At 40.0% G+C, this 15762-nt stretch overlaps 1 protein-coding gene across 1 annotated transcript in view; it reads right to left on the bottom strand.

Moving 5' to 3' along the window:
- Positions 1 to 10070: 10070 nt before the first annotated feature.
- The window catches only part of LOC121375935, a 36534-nt gene continuing 30842 nt past the window's right edge, over positions 10071 to 15762 (bottom strand). The window contains exons 13-14 of the mRNA XM_041503660.1: positions 14203 to 14341; positions 10071 to 11833 (exon numbers count right to left, since the gene is read on the bottom strand). Coding sequence (XP_041359594.1) covers positions 11553 to 11833; positions 14203 to 14341 — 420 coding nt within the window. The 3' untranslated portion in view covers positions 10071 to 11552. The remainder of the gene's footprint in view (positions 11834 to 14202; positions 14342 to 15762) is intronic.

Genomic DNA, 15762 nt, shown 5'->3' with positions numbered 1-15762 from the left:
AAACCGGAATTCCTAAAACCGGACATTTTTCACGGTCCTTTTTTTCAAACTCATTATAGAAATTAACCTTTCTAAACCGGATACCTTTTAAAACCGGACATTTTACTTGGTTTCAGGGTGTCCGGTTTAGAGGGGTTTCACTGTAATACAAAATAATGAAATACCTTTTCAAATTGTTTTTGATTACAAGTAGGTCGACCTTTGTGGTATTAAAAGCAACAACATTGGTTTGAAGTTACTTGACATTTTAGTACTATATGATAACAACTGTGCAAGTGGTATGCTGGCACTTATATAAGATCAAAATGAGACGACGCTCTTACATAAAGGTGGATAATTCACAATTTTCGTGGTCAATCTATGTTATGTTTTTGTTTTAGCATGGTAGTTATGAAGCGAATGCACTTCCTAAAAATAGCAGTCAAGTAGACCTTTGGACATTGTTCCATTTGTCGCAGAATATATCTTGACATAGAAATTGTTTTGAAATGTATGCAAAAGTGAATAGTAGTGTTCAACCTTTACCCGATTCTTCAGCATTATCTAGTCTCAGATGTGTGAAGTGGACCAACATGCTGTGTACTTTTACCGCATCAGTTTATTCCACATACACCTTTGCTTTGTTTAACGAAAACACTAGAGCACATTGATTTATAAATCATCGGTTATTGGAAGGAAATGTTTTATTTAACGACGCATTCAACACATTTTATTTACGGTTATATGGTGTAGGACATATGGTTAAGGACCACACAGATAATGAGAGAGGAAACCCGCTGTCGCCACTTCATGGGCTACTCTTTTTCAATTAGCAGCAAGATATCTTTTATATGCACCATCCCACAGACAGGATAGTACATACCACGGCCTTTGTAACACCAGCTGTGGATCACTGGCTGGAACGAGAAATAGCCCAATGGGTCCACCGACGGGGATCGATCCCAGACCGACCGCGCATCGAGCGGGCGCTTTACCACTTTTCTACGTCACATCCCTTTATCGGTTATTGGATGTCAATTTTTGACGTTTAAATCTTAGACAGGAAACCCGCCAAATTTTTACCTTAGTAGCTAAGGATATTTTATATATATATATGCAACCATCTCACAGACAGGATAGCACATGGCACGGCCGTTGATATACCAGTCGTGGTGCACTGGGTGGAACGAGAAATAGCCCAATGGGCCCACCGACCTATGCACCTTAAATAATAACCTTCTCTTTCTGCACTGGACAGAGGTTCAGACGCTTGTCATAACTCAAGCTCAGGAGGGACCTGGTTGAATCTTCAGTAGATTTAATAGAGCATTTCCACTGAAAAGCGATCTTCACCCTTCAGGAGATTGTTCACAGACGAGCCCAGGACAGGTGTGCGTGAACTTTTGATAGATGTAGGTGTAGAATATATAAATTCAATAAATAAACTCCTTAAGGGATTCGAACGAGAAATCTCTTCATAACAGTCCAGTCTAAACGGGCGGGACGAAGCCCAGCGGTAAAGCATTCGCCTAATATACTGTCGATCTAGGATCGATCCCAGTCGGTGGGCCCTTTTTCGTTCCAGCCAGTGTTCCACGACTGGTGTATCAAAGGTCATGGTATGTGCTATTCTGTCTGTGGGATGGTGCATATTAAAGGCCCCTTGCTACTAATGGATTAATAAATCGATATGTCCTAACTAAGCTTACACAGAGAAATCTCTGCTAGCTACGGTTACCGATAAGAGCACTTTACACCAACAATTGTACATACTCCCTCTCGAGTCAAGTTATGTTCATCGCCTGTGAAACTGGTAGATATATACAGAACCTCACATATGTTGTTTTCGCTTCCTATTTATTGCACGAGTTTATTTTGCGCAAGAATATATACCACGAGAACGCTACGCGGTCTCGTGGTATGTTCTTTCGCAAAATAAACATTTAAAAGTTCCGGTCCAGATCGCACATATTATGAAAATGTCTTTATCACTATAGTAAGATTGAATAGGTATGTAGTAAAAACTGTTACAATGTCCTGACTGGGTGATAATTGCATTATTGTGCTCAAGACACACGCTGTCCCTACGGGTACGCTAAATGTAAAAAAGACAAACAAAAACAAACCCAAAACAATCTCCTCTTAAGATGATTCGAACCCGGGACTCTGTGTTACAATCCAATGCTCTGGTAACTGAGGAAATATAGAAATTCCCACTAGGTGATAACCACTATCAGTAGGAAGGAAGGAAATGTTTTGTTTAACGACGCGCTCAACACATTTTATTTACGGTTATATGGCGTCAGACATATGGTTAAGGACCACTTCAAGGGCTACTCTTTTCAATTAGCAGCAAGGGATCTTTTATATGCACCATCCCGCAGACAGGATAGTACATACCACGGCCTTTGTTACACCAGTTGTGGAGCGCTGGCTGAAACGAGAAATAGCTCAATGGGTCCACCCACGGAGATCGACCCTAGACCGACCGCGCATCAAGCGAGCGCTGTACCACTGGACTACGTCCTGTCCCCTCCTCTTAAGGTGATTCGAACCCAGGGACTCTGTGTTACAATCCAATGCTCTGGTAACTGAGGAAATATAGAAATTCCCACTAGGTGATAACCACAATCGGTAGGAGCACTTGATACCAAGACCAAGCACTATTAGAATGGAAAGCATTGCAAGAAGTCAATGTCGCGGTCGCTTAGTCTTAGTTCCATAACATTGACAGACCAGCGTTCTTCACCGTTCTAACTGGAATCCTGTACTTCACTCTGAAGGTGAATTTCTTTACCATTTCCACGTGGCTAGATACGTTATATGATTGCGTCTCCACATGCCAGTAACAATTACAATCGCATCGTCAGATGTCACAACCATGTCAGAGTCGCACTACTAACCAACTTTCCAATCATTTTCAAAAATATCCTTAATTCGATAACACTACATTAGGAGAGATAAAATAGCCAAAAAAGTGTGAGAAAAAATTTATTTACAAGAACTTAGCTTTAAAAAGTAAAATTGTGCAGTAATACAATTTCCAGGAGGCTTTTATCAAATAATGTTCTAAAATCAATTCCATCGATAGTGGCAGGGATTACACAATGTCGGACTGGGGTGAGTAATCTCTGGGCGGACTGTAGGGACCGTGGGACGGAGGTACAGCGCCTCCTGTCGGCACGAACCTGATTCAATTAATTAGGTTTAACTCTCGGTTGTAACTCAAAGCTAGTCTTCAAGTTGGTCTTCTGGTTTCGCAGTGGAAATCGATAGGAAAGTAAATTTCCTTCAAAATGTCTTTACTGTTGAAAAATCTTAAATTATTGACGAAATATCCCATTAGCTTTATGTTATATCGTGTTGTTTTATTGTTTGACTGTGAAATTTATTTACTTGTCCAACGTAGAAACATACCTGGCTGTGTGAATAGTTGTTTATTAGGACTATTTTTTCTCTCATTCATTGCATATTTTCCCATCTAATTTAACTGCTGAATATTTTTAATTATAGATGAAATAGTCCATCTTTTTGTATGTTAATTTATTATCTATCTATCTATCTATCTATCTATCTATCTATCTATCTATCTATCTCTCTGTCTGTCTGTCTGTCTGTCTGTCTGTCTGTCTTGTCTGTCTGTCTGTCTGTCTATCTATCTATCTATGTGTGTCTGTATATCTGTCTGTCTGTCTATCTATCTATCTATCTATGTGTGTCTGTCTATCTATCTGTCTGTCTGTCTGTCTTGTCTGTCTGTCTGTCTGTCTGTCTGTCTGTCTGTCTGTCTTGTCTGTCTGTCTGTCTGTCTGTCTGTCTGTCTGTCTTGTCTGCCTGTCTTGTCTGTCTGTCTGTCTGTCTGTCTATATATCTATCTATGTGTGTCTGTCTGTCTGTCTGTCTGTCTGTCTTGTCTGTCTTGTCTGTCTGTCTGTCTGTCTGTCTTGTCTGTCTTGTCTGTCTTGTCTGTCTGTCTGTCTGTCTGTCTATCTATCTGTCTGTCTGTCTGTCTGTCTATCTATCTATGTGTGTCTGTATATCTGTATATATCTGCCTGTTTGTATGAATAAAGCCATTTTCCTTGTAATGTTTGTACTGCTGAACTTTTAGAATTATAGACGAAATATTCCATCTACATATGTTATTTTATTATTGATATATCTATATCTATGTATCTATCTATGTATGTACCGGCCTCGGTGGCGTCGTGGCAGGCCATCGGTCTACAGGTTGGTAGGTACTGGGTTCGGATCCCAGTCGAGGCATGGGATTTTTAATCGAGATACCGACTCCAAACCCTGAGTGAGTGCTCCGCAAGGCTCAATGGGTAGGTGTAAACCACTTGCACCGACCAGTGATCCATAACTGGTTCAACAAAGGCCATGGTTTGTGCTATCCTGCCTGTGGGAAGCGCAAATAAAAGATCCCTTGCTGCCTGTCGTAAAAAGAGTAGCCTATGTGGCGACAGCGGGTTTCCTCTAAAAACAGTGTCAGAATGACCATATGTTTGACGTCCAATAGCCGATGATAAGATAAAAAATCAATGTGCTCTAGCGGCGTCGTTAAATAAAACAAACTTTTTACTATCTATGTATGTATCAGGTCAGGTTATAGGGCTTTGTGCACATTCACGGCAAGCTGTTGTAGCGCACGCCATGCATGTATGTTTGTCTGTATATCCATATAATATGTCTGCCTTTTTGTACGAGTAATGGTTTCTTTACTCAGCTGGTAATGTGGACTTCTTTATTACTGTTTCCCCAAGAGGCGAAGAGTACAAACACAGTATCTTGTTTTTGGGTTTTTATTTTTTTATTTTTTTTATTTAAGTCAAATGACTATATCGTAGCACCCACCCCCTCTCCCATTCTTGCCGTAAGGATTTGCTTAGCCGCAGAACACATTACATTTTTAGCGGAGTTCCTTAAAACCTAATGCAGGGTCAATCATTCACTCACTTGCCGGATACTAATATAACCTGATATTAGCACTCAGGCACATTGGGTACTACGTATCACAGTGGCGGATCCAGCAAATCCATTTGGGGGGGGGGGGGGGGGGGGGAATGACATGAGGCGAAATGCCAAGGGAACTTTGGAGGAGGTTTGGATCGTAAAAAAAAAAATGAAAATGAATATATAATAAAATATAAAATTATCGTAAAAAAGTAGAAGAAAATGAATATATAATAAAATATATAAATTAAACACCCCATCCCCCCCCCCCCCCCCCCCCCCCCGACGCGCCTCTGTATCAGAGTGCATGACATGGTCACACGGTACTTGATAGTCCTGGATACTACTTAAGTTTGGCACGAAGTTAGTTTAGTGTATACTATTTGAAAATCCTAAAATGAAATCCAATACTGCCGCCATTTTCAAGATGATACTAATTTTGTCATAAATACTTTTTTTTATATGACATATATTCTGAACCCTTTTAATGATTTTAGTAGATGCTTTCAGCATTACATAAACCATCCCACATCCACTAGCGCTCCTTACCGTTACTAAAAACGTTCGCGGACCTGGTTTTGTTAAATAACGTAACACGGAGGGAACCGGTCAATTCGTCAGCAGGTGCTCGCAAGAAAACCTGTATACTGAACGCAGATACGTTGTTCCAACACGGTGAATTGAAAACATTTTCCAGCAACTGCCAGTGTTCACTATTGTCACAGTACTAAACTTCAACTTTATAACAATACGTATTATATCTTTATTTTTACATGTGCATTAATTAGAATGAGTTAATTGGTAATCTGACGTCTGCCATTATATCCACTTAGTGACATGCCAATCAAACCAATTAGTGTCAAGTACTAAGTAAATATGTAACGAGCAATATAATACAGTGCAATTTAATTGTTGCCACGGGTATTGCAGGCATCTGAACGAGTACACCTTGACAACTGTATATTACATAAATACGTGTTTAGTATGCGTCTTATAAATAAGGATCATTTACCCTTGAAAGACAGACTTGGGGAGAACAGACAGTTTTGTAACGTAAGCAATGCCAACTCTATCGGGAGACCTGTGTATCATTCACCCAAGAGCTCTGACTTGTATATTATCTGTATCACCATGTTGTTAACTTATTAATTATGTTTCATGTTGGAAAGAAAAATACAAGAACCTACATTACCAACTTGAGACTTCTCTTCCTTCATTTACATTCTGGTAAAACAAAACTGAGAAAAATTACGCGGTGTTACTATTATGTGAATTAAAATAACCAGGGACATGAAATACGTCTTGTATTCTGTGTTAGTAAAACAAAACCCACAAACATACGAGTCACATGCCAACATCTTTTATATCATCGTCATCAACATTGGAACACCACTTTACAAATAACAATGCAATGAATTATGGGTTTTTACAAAATATACATATTGCCTCTAGTTATTATTGCAGACATTCTGACATTCTTGAATGTAATGTGGTTTTTTTCCGTCAAAATTTTATGATACACTATAACAGGATACACTATACAAGATATACTCTAGGTAATAAACAACAACCTATATGGCAAACAACGTCATCTCTCTCGCAAAACTGATTTTATTTATGTACACGAAATGCCACGTATGTACAAAGACCAAATTCAATTCCTCGGCAAACACGAAGGTACATTCTAGTTATGATAGAACTGGCATTTAATAACAAGCTGGGGCCTAATTCACTAAACTCTCGCAACTTTGCGATCTCACAGTGCAATGCTAAAAGACTTGCAAAGAGGATGCTTTGTTGTCTAACAGAGCCTAAGAGAGCTTTGTGAATTAGGCCCCTGGTATTTACAAACCAATATTGTACCTTGTAACTATAACACATGAACGAAGAATGATAAACACATTTAAAAAACCATACATTAAACTGGTAGGTGAATGACTTCTATTAGAACTGGGTTGAGTAGATAGCTCGCGTATATGTGCTGTATATAACAAAAATAATAAAACAAATCAACGTACACCCAAGAGTAAAGTAATAGATTGTTTTGTTTAACGACACCACTAGAGCACATTGATTTATTAATCATCGGCTATTGGATGTCAAACTTATGGTCATTTTGACACAGTCATAGAGAGGAAACCCGTTGCATTTCCCCATTAATAGCAAGGAATCTTTCATATGCACCATCCGACAGACAGGATATCACATACCACGGCTTTTGACATACCAGAATATTTTAAACCGACACACAATTTTGTACTGTTCAAAAAACGTTCATGACTATTTTGAAAATATCAAATAATCTAAAACAGTTCAGAAAATTGATCTATGTTCCCTTTTGGATCACATCTACTCACCACTACAATAATTCACGGAACCTACCCTGGAAACGAAACACATCGTATCAACAATAGTTTACATCTGCTAACCGTAAGCGGGCGCTCATATTGAAAATCAGCGTTCATATTAAATTTAGTGAAATGCACATTGTTTTACTTCTCGTTCTTAACGTAAAATAAAATCTGTTACATTTTTTAATACAATAATATTAGACTGTAGAAAAACAGTGGTTGTCGGACTTGTATTGAACAACATCACTATGTGTAAAACAGCTAATGATGTCACTGCATACACAAGATGCCCGTATAGGTGGTACTAAACCAAATAACTTCCGGCTGGGTCAAAGTTCGAGGTGCACCCACTTTTGATAGAGAAGTGAACACCACAAGTCCTGTGATTGGTGATAAATGTGAGTGTTATGGTTATAAAAAACAACAGTTTTATCTGGGCCAAAAATTTATGCAATTTTCATCTAGTACTACTGTGTCATGTAGTCTTGTGCTTGAAACATGTATGGTGTACCTGTGAAAAAAAAGTACTCGAATTTTGTGCGAAACTAAGGTAGTCATAGACGCTACCCGTTATCTCAGAAATGAGCAGCTTGACCCCCATTTTTTTCTGATTCACTTTAACGGTGAGGATTAGTAGTATTTATATCCGTGGCGTTTATGTCGATTGATACGCTGCAGGTAGGAGTTACTATATGTTACTATTGTCGTCTATGGGATTTGATTTGGTGGTATACACCCCTTAGGAAGCGGGGGTACGAAAATGTACGCTTACTTTTATTGTCCTACTCTCTCTCTCTCTCTCGCCTCCCCCCCCCCCTCTCTCTCTCCCCCCGCCCCTCTCTCTCTCTCTCTCTCTCTCTCTCTCTCTCTCTCTCTCTCTCTCTCTCTCTCTCTCTCTCTCTCTCTCTCCCTCTCCACCGGAGACTGAACCCTCAACTCCAGATGCCGTTCCTACGGTCCTGCATAAGGTGCGTTAATAGCATGTGGTAGTTTATGACATCTATTCTGTATGCGCTAACGTAAATATGGTAACAGCAATTGCACGTGTCTAGAAATAATAAATGTATTCACATTTATAACATTAGAGTAGTGAAGTCATACACAATAAACACGTGTAAAGAAAACACCCCCTGTATATATACACTACACATGCCTAATACACGACTCTTGTATTAAAGCCGCACACCCTAGTTCCATCCAGCGAAAATAAATTATAATTTGGTTAATCTACAAACCTGTAACACCCTTAGATCACGTTTTTATCAAATGAAGTGAAAAAGAAGGTTTTATATCGATAAATACCATGGGAATCCCCATGTCCCAATTGCTTGAAATAATTTTGAAAGTTAGTATTCTGATGTCACCGGTAGATGTCGCTCGAAGCACAACAATGCCTACGTCACGATAAATTTCACAGACTTTGGGTGCGTTCCTTTCACCTCTCCTGGACATGTTCCAACTGTTCTGTCCTGGTTGTATCCCCTCTCCAGATATCGTAAGACTTAGCAAAATTATTGGTTTTAAGGGTTTGTAACGTTTTGTATTGAGACACTTACTTGTCTGAACTTTATTGTTACTGAAAATGTTCACGAACTGTGAAGAAATATCTCACAAATGAACAACAAGCAAACGACAACAAATCGGATGTTGATTGCGCGAACCGTGCACGAGAAAACAAACCGAACCAAAATGATAACGGTCACGTGGTATACCAACGTCTGTGACGTTTACACAGGAAGATTCACTCTAAAAATAGATTGGACCTCGCTTGCTTAACGGTTTTCTCTCGAGTGCGCGCGGCATTTTAAGAAATACAAAAAATGCATTTCGTGGTTTTACAAACATCAGGATTACCAGGATTACCAAAAAGCACTTCAGGTGAATGGAAATGTGTATTCTAAATAATAAAATGTAAGTAAAGTGCAATTTTATTTGTGAAAAATGGGTTTAATAGCGAAAAACAACGCCGTAATGGTTAACAACTAGCCGTAACTAGGGCGTGTCCCTTTAAGAAACATTTATTGTGAAAAAAAAGACACTTGTTTCGAGGCGTACTTCATACATACAAAATATTTATGACGTCCGTGTCTAAAATTCGCATCTGCATGGATCCAGCGATGATCTGTACATACGATTCCCTAGAAATAACTATACAATTATCTAGAAGCAACCTACACATATAATTGTCTAATAATACGCGATATATACACACACGTATTTAGTAACATTCTTTACACACATATTCTTAAGTTATACATAGTCGTAAAACTATCTAGAAATACGCCTAGACGCGATCTGTACACTTAATTGTTTAGAAACGATCTATATATTGAAACAATTGTCCATTAATATGTACAAATGACTTGACTAAGGTGGCCTGTATATGTACGTCTAGGAACTGCACTACATACAAAGATTTTACATGCAGAACATTTAAAAACACAAAAACTAAATTAACATTAATAAACTGTATAGGTTTATACAATATGGTCGCTGTGGATGTTTTAACAAAATCACCAGAGAAGCACTCAGTAGGATCACGGACTTTTCACACGCCTGGAAATAGATACTACACAGATAGAAGTGATTATTGCATATACATGACGTGTGGTAGTAGTTATTGTACATGTAAAGTTGATTATTGAATTTAATTTAGTGCTATTTCTCGTTCCAGCCAGTGCTTCACAACTGGTGTAACAAAGATCGTGGTGTGTACTATCCTATCTGTGGGATGGTGGATATAAAAGATCCCTTGCTGCTAATCAAAAAGAGTAGTCTATGAATTGGCGATAGCGGGTGTCCTCTCTCAATATCTGTGTGGTCCTTAACCATATGTCCGACGCCATATAACCGTAAATAAAATGTGTTGAGTGCGTCGTTAAGTAAAACATTTCCTTTAATTACGTGAGTTTGCGGTATGGGGTGTATGTGTCTATATACGTGTTTACTGTATATGCGTGTAGCAATTGTTACTGCACACACGTGTAGATGCAGGTACTGTTATGAAGACACTTGTCCAAAAGCAGAACTTGCATGTCTGGTGTGGTGTGGTAGCCAGCAGTGGTTACAATATATACATAACATATCACTGACAAAAACGATACATTACTATTTATTTGTTTTGGGGGAAACCTTCATCACTTTGGCGTAATGAACCGATTTTACAAGTAGATATGGTTTCATTGATGGAAGAAAATGCACACATATTTCGTGAACAACCTGACATCATTACTATGACAGCAAGTTTGACAGTGATTCATGAGTGCATTCCGTGACGACGTTGTCAAAACATCCTTTGGACTAACACAGAGAGGGATATGTGATCATGACAACGACATTTCATTCAGAAATCTCCAGATGTATTTAAAAGTCAATCAGTCAATCAATCAATACACCATTTAACTCGTGCTTACATCCACTGAAGGTTCATGCACGACCGTCTTGGGCACATTCTCAGAGCTTCCTCGGTGGGTGTGTCCAAGACAAGGGGTGTTTAGAAGTGGTTATTGCACACACATCCAGAAACTGGTCTAAGCGAGTATAACACGTGAGTCTACAAGCCGTTTTCGGAATATATGCGTCTGGAAGCAGCTACTGAACAAACATGATTGCAAGTGGTTTCTACCCATGTCTAGAAGTGGTTACTGTATGTTTAGAAGCGGTTACTGCACACACACAGCTGGACACGTCTAGAAGCGGTCATTATACACACATGGACACTGACTACACCCGTTGTCTTGTTTTCTGTGAAAGCAGTTTGGCACTTAGTGATCAGCAAACATTCGCACATTTAAAATACAGTGGAACCTGCTATAGAGGCCACCTTGTTCAACAACCAACTTTCTATAAAGGGCACCTTAGTGATGACCATACCCTACAAAATAAAACTTCTTTATAAAGACCACCTGTTAATAAAGGCCATGTTCTGTAGATGTCTAGGCTGACCTTTTATAGACAGGTTTTTGCTATATACAGGTTTCGCTGTAGATTATCAAGTACTGCATGAAGATACATATCCCCGTCTTCAAGACACATTCACGAAACTAGAATACGTTCAGAATTATATACACTCGATTACATGGCGACACAGTGCTAGCACATCGTTACATACGTCTCATTTAGTATCCACGCAAGGAAAACAAAACCCTTTACAAAAACATATTCCTCTTTCTCCACGACCGCTGGCATCTTCACACAAAAACACCGATCACATGGACAGTCTTGAGAATCAGAATTCAGTTGTTTTTCTTCTACCACGTAGAAGTCATCACCTCCAGTCGAGAGCCAATGCAATGCTGCCCAGTAACACGCACAGAGTCAGGTGGATTTGGTTGGAAGCATTGGCGTCCACGCTCTGCTCAAGGTAAGGTCTCTCGTTGACTGTCTCCACAAGTGGGGTTACGAAGCGCGGCTCGTTGTGAAGCGTAACGCCTGGTTTCACTGGGTTGTGGATCATGTAACCGCGGTCCGTGGACTTCCTGTTCAGCACCTCGGGAGACACGGTCACGGGAGAAAGGGCCATCGGCTTGCAGATCTTTGTCCTGGATCCTGAAAGTAAATGTTAGATAGACATTTAGTATCAGGCCTGCCTCAATATCTGTGGATATGCTATCCTGGAGGAGGTTAATCTTTGTAGACAAGAAAAATACAAATGGTTTTGTTAGAACTCAGGGCTTATAGAATTTTTATAAAATCCACTAGACACGATATCAGTGATTTAAATAATTTACTAGCCATGATTAAAAATTCACTAGCCCTATTTTACTTTAAGTTAATACAGTTTTACTAAATAATAGTAATAATCAGATATGCCACCTAAAGAGGGAGATATAACTTTAAAACACTAACATTGGGGGGTTTGGGTGGGGGCAGTCTATTCATATACAAAATATTTGACTTTTTTCACTAGCGGTCGGGCATGGAAATATCAATTATTTACTAGCCCATCGTTGAATATCACTAGCCATGTGAGTGTGGCTACCGTAATCTAGAAGCCGTTAGAACACATTGGCATTACGACAGGATAGGTCACCCTAACGATGCTATCTTGGAGGAGAGGATACTTGTAAACAAAGTCAAATACAAATGGTTTTGTTAAACACATTGTCATCACATTAGCATAAGTCAAGTACAAGTGTTTTTTATACGGAACCAACATATCTGAAGTTTTTGCTTTTATTACAGACCGCATCTGTTAATGTTTTAAAGAAAACATCCTTATCCTTCTCATGAAGATAAAAATACAAAAAGTATACTGACGGAATTCGAACCCACCACAACGATTCATATGGTAAGTGCCTGCCTGTACCGTTAACGAAACGGGTTTCTGTGTAATCAACAGCTAACAAGTTAAAAATGTTTTAGCAGTGGTTGAAAAAGTGGAAAACAAATCAGAAAATAAGTTTCTAGCATGTCCCTGCAGCAGAAAATAAACCTTCTGCAACTACATATACTATCACTTTTAATAAGCAGCTGAGGAATTTGGTTTATGTAAATGTAGGGTGGGGGAACGTAGACCAGTGATAAAGTGCTCGCTTGATGCGCGGTCGGTCTGGGATCGATCCCCGTCGATGGGGACATTGGACTATTTCTCGTTTCAGCCAGTGCACCACGAATGGTATATCAACGGCCGTGGTATGTGCTATCCTGTCTGTAGGATAGTGCATATAAAATATCCCTTGCTACTAATGGAAAAAACCCCGGGTTTCCTCGCTAAGACTAAATGTCAAAATTACCAAATGTTTGACATCCAATAGCCGATGATTAATAAATCAATGTGCTCTAGTAGTGTCGCTAAACAAAACAAACGTTTTTAAAATGTAAATGCACTACCCCACTGGGAGGGATCTATCTCAGTCGGTAGCGTTCTTGCCTAGATGCTTGGATGTAGGACTAAACCACCGTAGTGGACCCATTGGGGTTTGTCAAGTTTCGCCCTACGACTGATATATCAGCGAATGTACTGTCCTATCTATGAGAACGTACATATAAAAGACTCCTTGCTACTAATGGCAAAAAGTAGCAGATTTCCTCTTAAACTATATACAGAATTATCCAGTGTTTGACATCCAATAGCTGATGATTGATAATAATCAATCTGCTCTAGTGGTATAGTTAAACAGAACAAAGTTTGTACTATCCCATAAACATTCAAGTGCAACTTCGTTATTTCTTTAAGTTATACAACTTATAAGCTTTATAATAAAAACAGCAAAATATAATAAATATATATTTACAACACTGGATACAAGACATCAAATACCAAGTCTTGTAATATATCAGATGTCGGACACTCGTTAGGAGACCACCGAAGAGGATCGATCCTACACGCCGCTGCACCCCAGGCGAGTGCTCAATCAGCGATGTTATTCCTATAATTTTATTGACCCGCACTCATTCAAAGTAAATATGTACGAACATGAGACGATCGATAGTTTTCACCTGGATAAACCCTAGATGTGGAATCGCAGGTATCACAGTTCTCACACCTGGATAAACCCTAGAACTGAAATTACAGGCGTTACGGTACTCACGCCTGGACAAACCCGAGTTCTCGAATTACAGGTATTAGGTACTCACGCCTGGACAAACCCGAGTTCTCGAATTACAGGTATTTTAACGGTACTCACACCTGGATAAATCCTAGAACTGGAATTACATGTCTTACGGTACTCACGCCTGGACAAACCCGATTTCTGGAATTATAGGTATTGTAACAGTACTCACACCTGGATAAATCCTAGAACTGAAATTACAGGTGTTACGGTACTTACGCCTGGACAAACCCGAGTTCTGGAATTACAGGTATTGTAACGGTACTCACACCTGGATAAACCCTAGAACTGGAATTAAAGGTGTTACGGTACTCACGCCTGGACAAACCCTAGAACTGGAATTACATGTACTACGGTACTCACGATCTTCCAGGTACAGCGTGGACTTTGGTTTAATGACGGTGTTCACCTCGACGTCGGTGAGAAACGAGCACTGCGTGGTCGCCATCTGGTACATCACCCTCCACGGCCACCGACCACCAACGACGAAACTCGACACCACCTGTGAATTATTCAGCAATAGAAACAGGCGATTATTACAAGCAGACAAGTACAACGACAAAACTCGTCGATTCCAAGACGAAAGAAAGAAATGTTTTATTTAACGACGCACTCAACACATTTTATCTACGGTTATATGGCGTCGGACATATGGTTAAAGACCACACAGATATTGAGAGAGGAAACCCGCAGTCGCCACTTCATGGGCTACACTTTTCGATTAGCAGCAAGGGATCTTTTATATGCACCAACCCACAGACAGGGTAGTACATACCACGACCTTTGATACACCAGTCGTGGTGCACTGACAGGAACGAGAAATAGCCCAATGGGCCCACCGTCGGACATATGGTTAAGGACCACACAGATATCGAGGGAGAAAATCCGCTGTCGCCACTTCATGGGCTACTCTTTTCGATTAGCAGCAAGAGATTTTTTATATGTACCATCCCACAGACAAGATAGTACATACCACGGCCTTTGTTACACCAGTTGTGGAGCAGTGGAGAAATAGCCAAATGGGGCCACCGACGGGGATCGACCCTAAACCGACCGCGCATCGAGCGAGCGCTTTACCACTGGACAACGTCCCGCCCCCATAATGGACGAAGTCTTACGCATCAGTTGACGATACAAAAACACAGCAAACCCACAAGAGCAATCAAAATTACCAGGGCTTCCATAATGCTGTAAAATACATCAGAGGTCCTGAGTGTTCACACACCATCCCAAACCATATCCTGTCTTAATTCCAGCCGAGGGGCGGGACGTAGCCCAGTGGTAAAAGCGCTCGCTCGGTGCGCGGTCGGTTTTAGGGTCGATCCCCGTCGGTGGCCCCACTTGGCTATTTCTCCACTGCTCCACAACTGGTGTAACAAAGGCCGTGGTATGTACTATCTTGTCTGTGGGATGGTGCATATAAAAAAATCCCTTGCTGCTAATCGAAAAGAGTAGCCCATGAAGTGGCGACAGCGAGTTTCCTCTCTCTCTCTCTCTCTCTCTCTCTCTCTCTCTCTCTCTCTCTCTCTCTCTCTCTCTCTCTCTCTCTCTCTCTCTCTGTGTGTGTGTGGTCCTTAACAATATGTCTGACGCCATATAACAATAATTAAATGTGTTGAGTGCGTCGTTAAATAAAACATTTCCTTCCTTCCTTAATTCCAGAATGCCATTTGTTTCGTAGCAGATCATATTTCTGTTATTTTAAAAACATAACAGCAGGCCAGGTTTTAGTTCCTATTTCGAACCCTGCATCATTCATACACATATTAATTTATTCAGTCATTATGCATGTCTGTGTTTAATGGTTATCAGTAACACCGTGTTAGAAAATCGCCGATGACATCAGTTTGCTTGTCAATTAACAATTGGCATGTTAATTCACCGATGACCTCAACATTAATTCACTGATGCCATCTTCGTTTA

Source organism: Gigantopelta aegis, chromosome 6 (genome assembly GCF_016097555.1).
Source record: "Gigantopelta aegis isolate Gae_Host chromosome 6, Gae_host_genome, whole genome shotgun sequence".
Taxonomy (NCBI): domain Eukaryota; kingdom Metazoa; phylum Mollusca; class Gastropoda; order Neomphalida; family Peltospiridae; genus Gigantopelta; species Gigantopelta aegis.
This window is presented reverse-complemented; position numbering and strand designations above follow the sequence as displayed.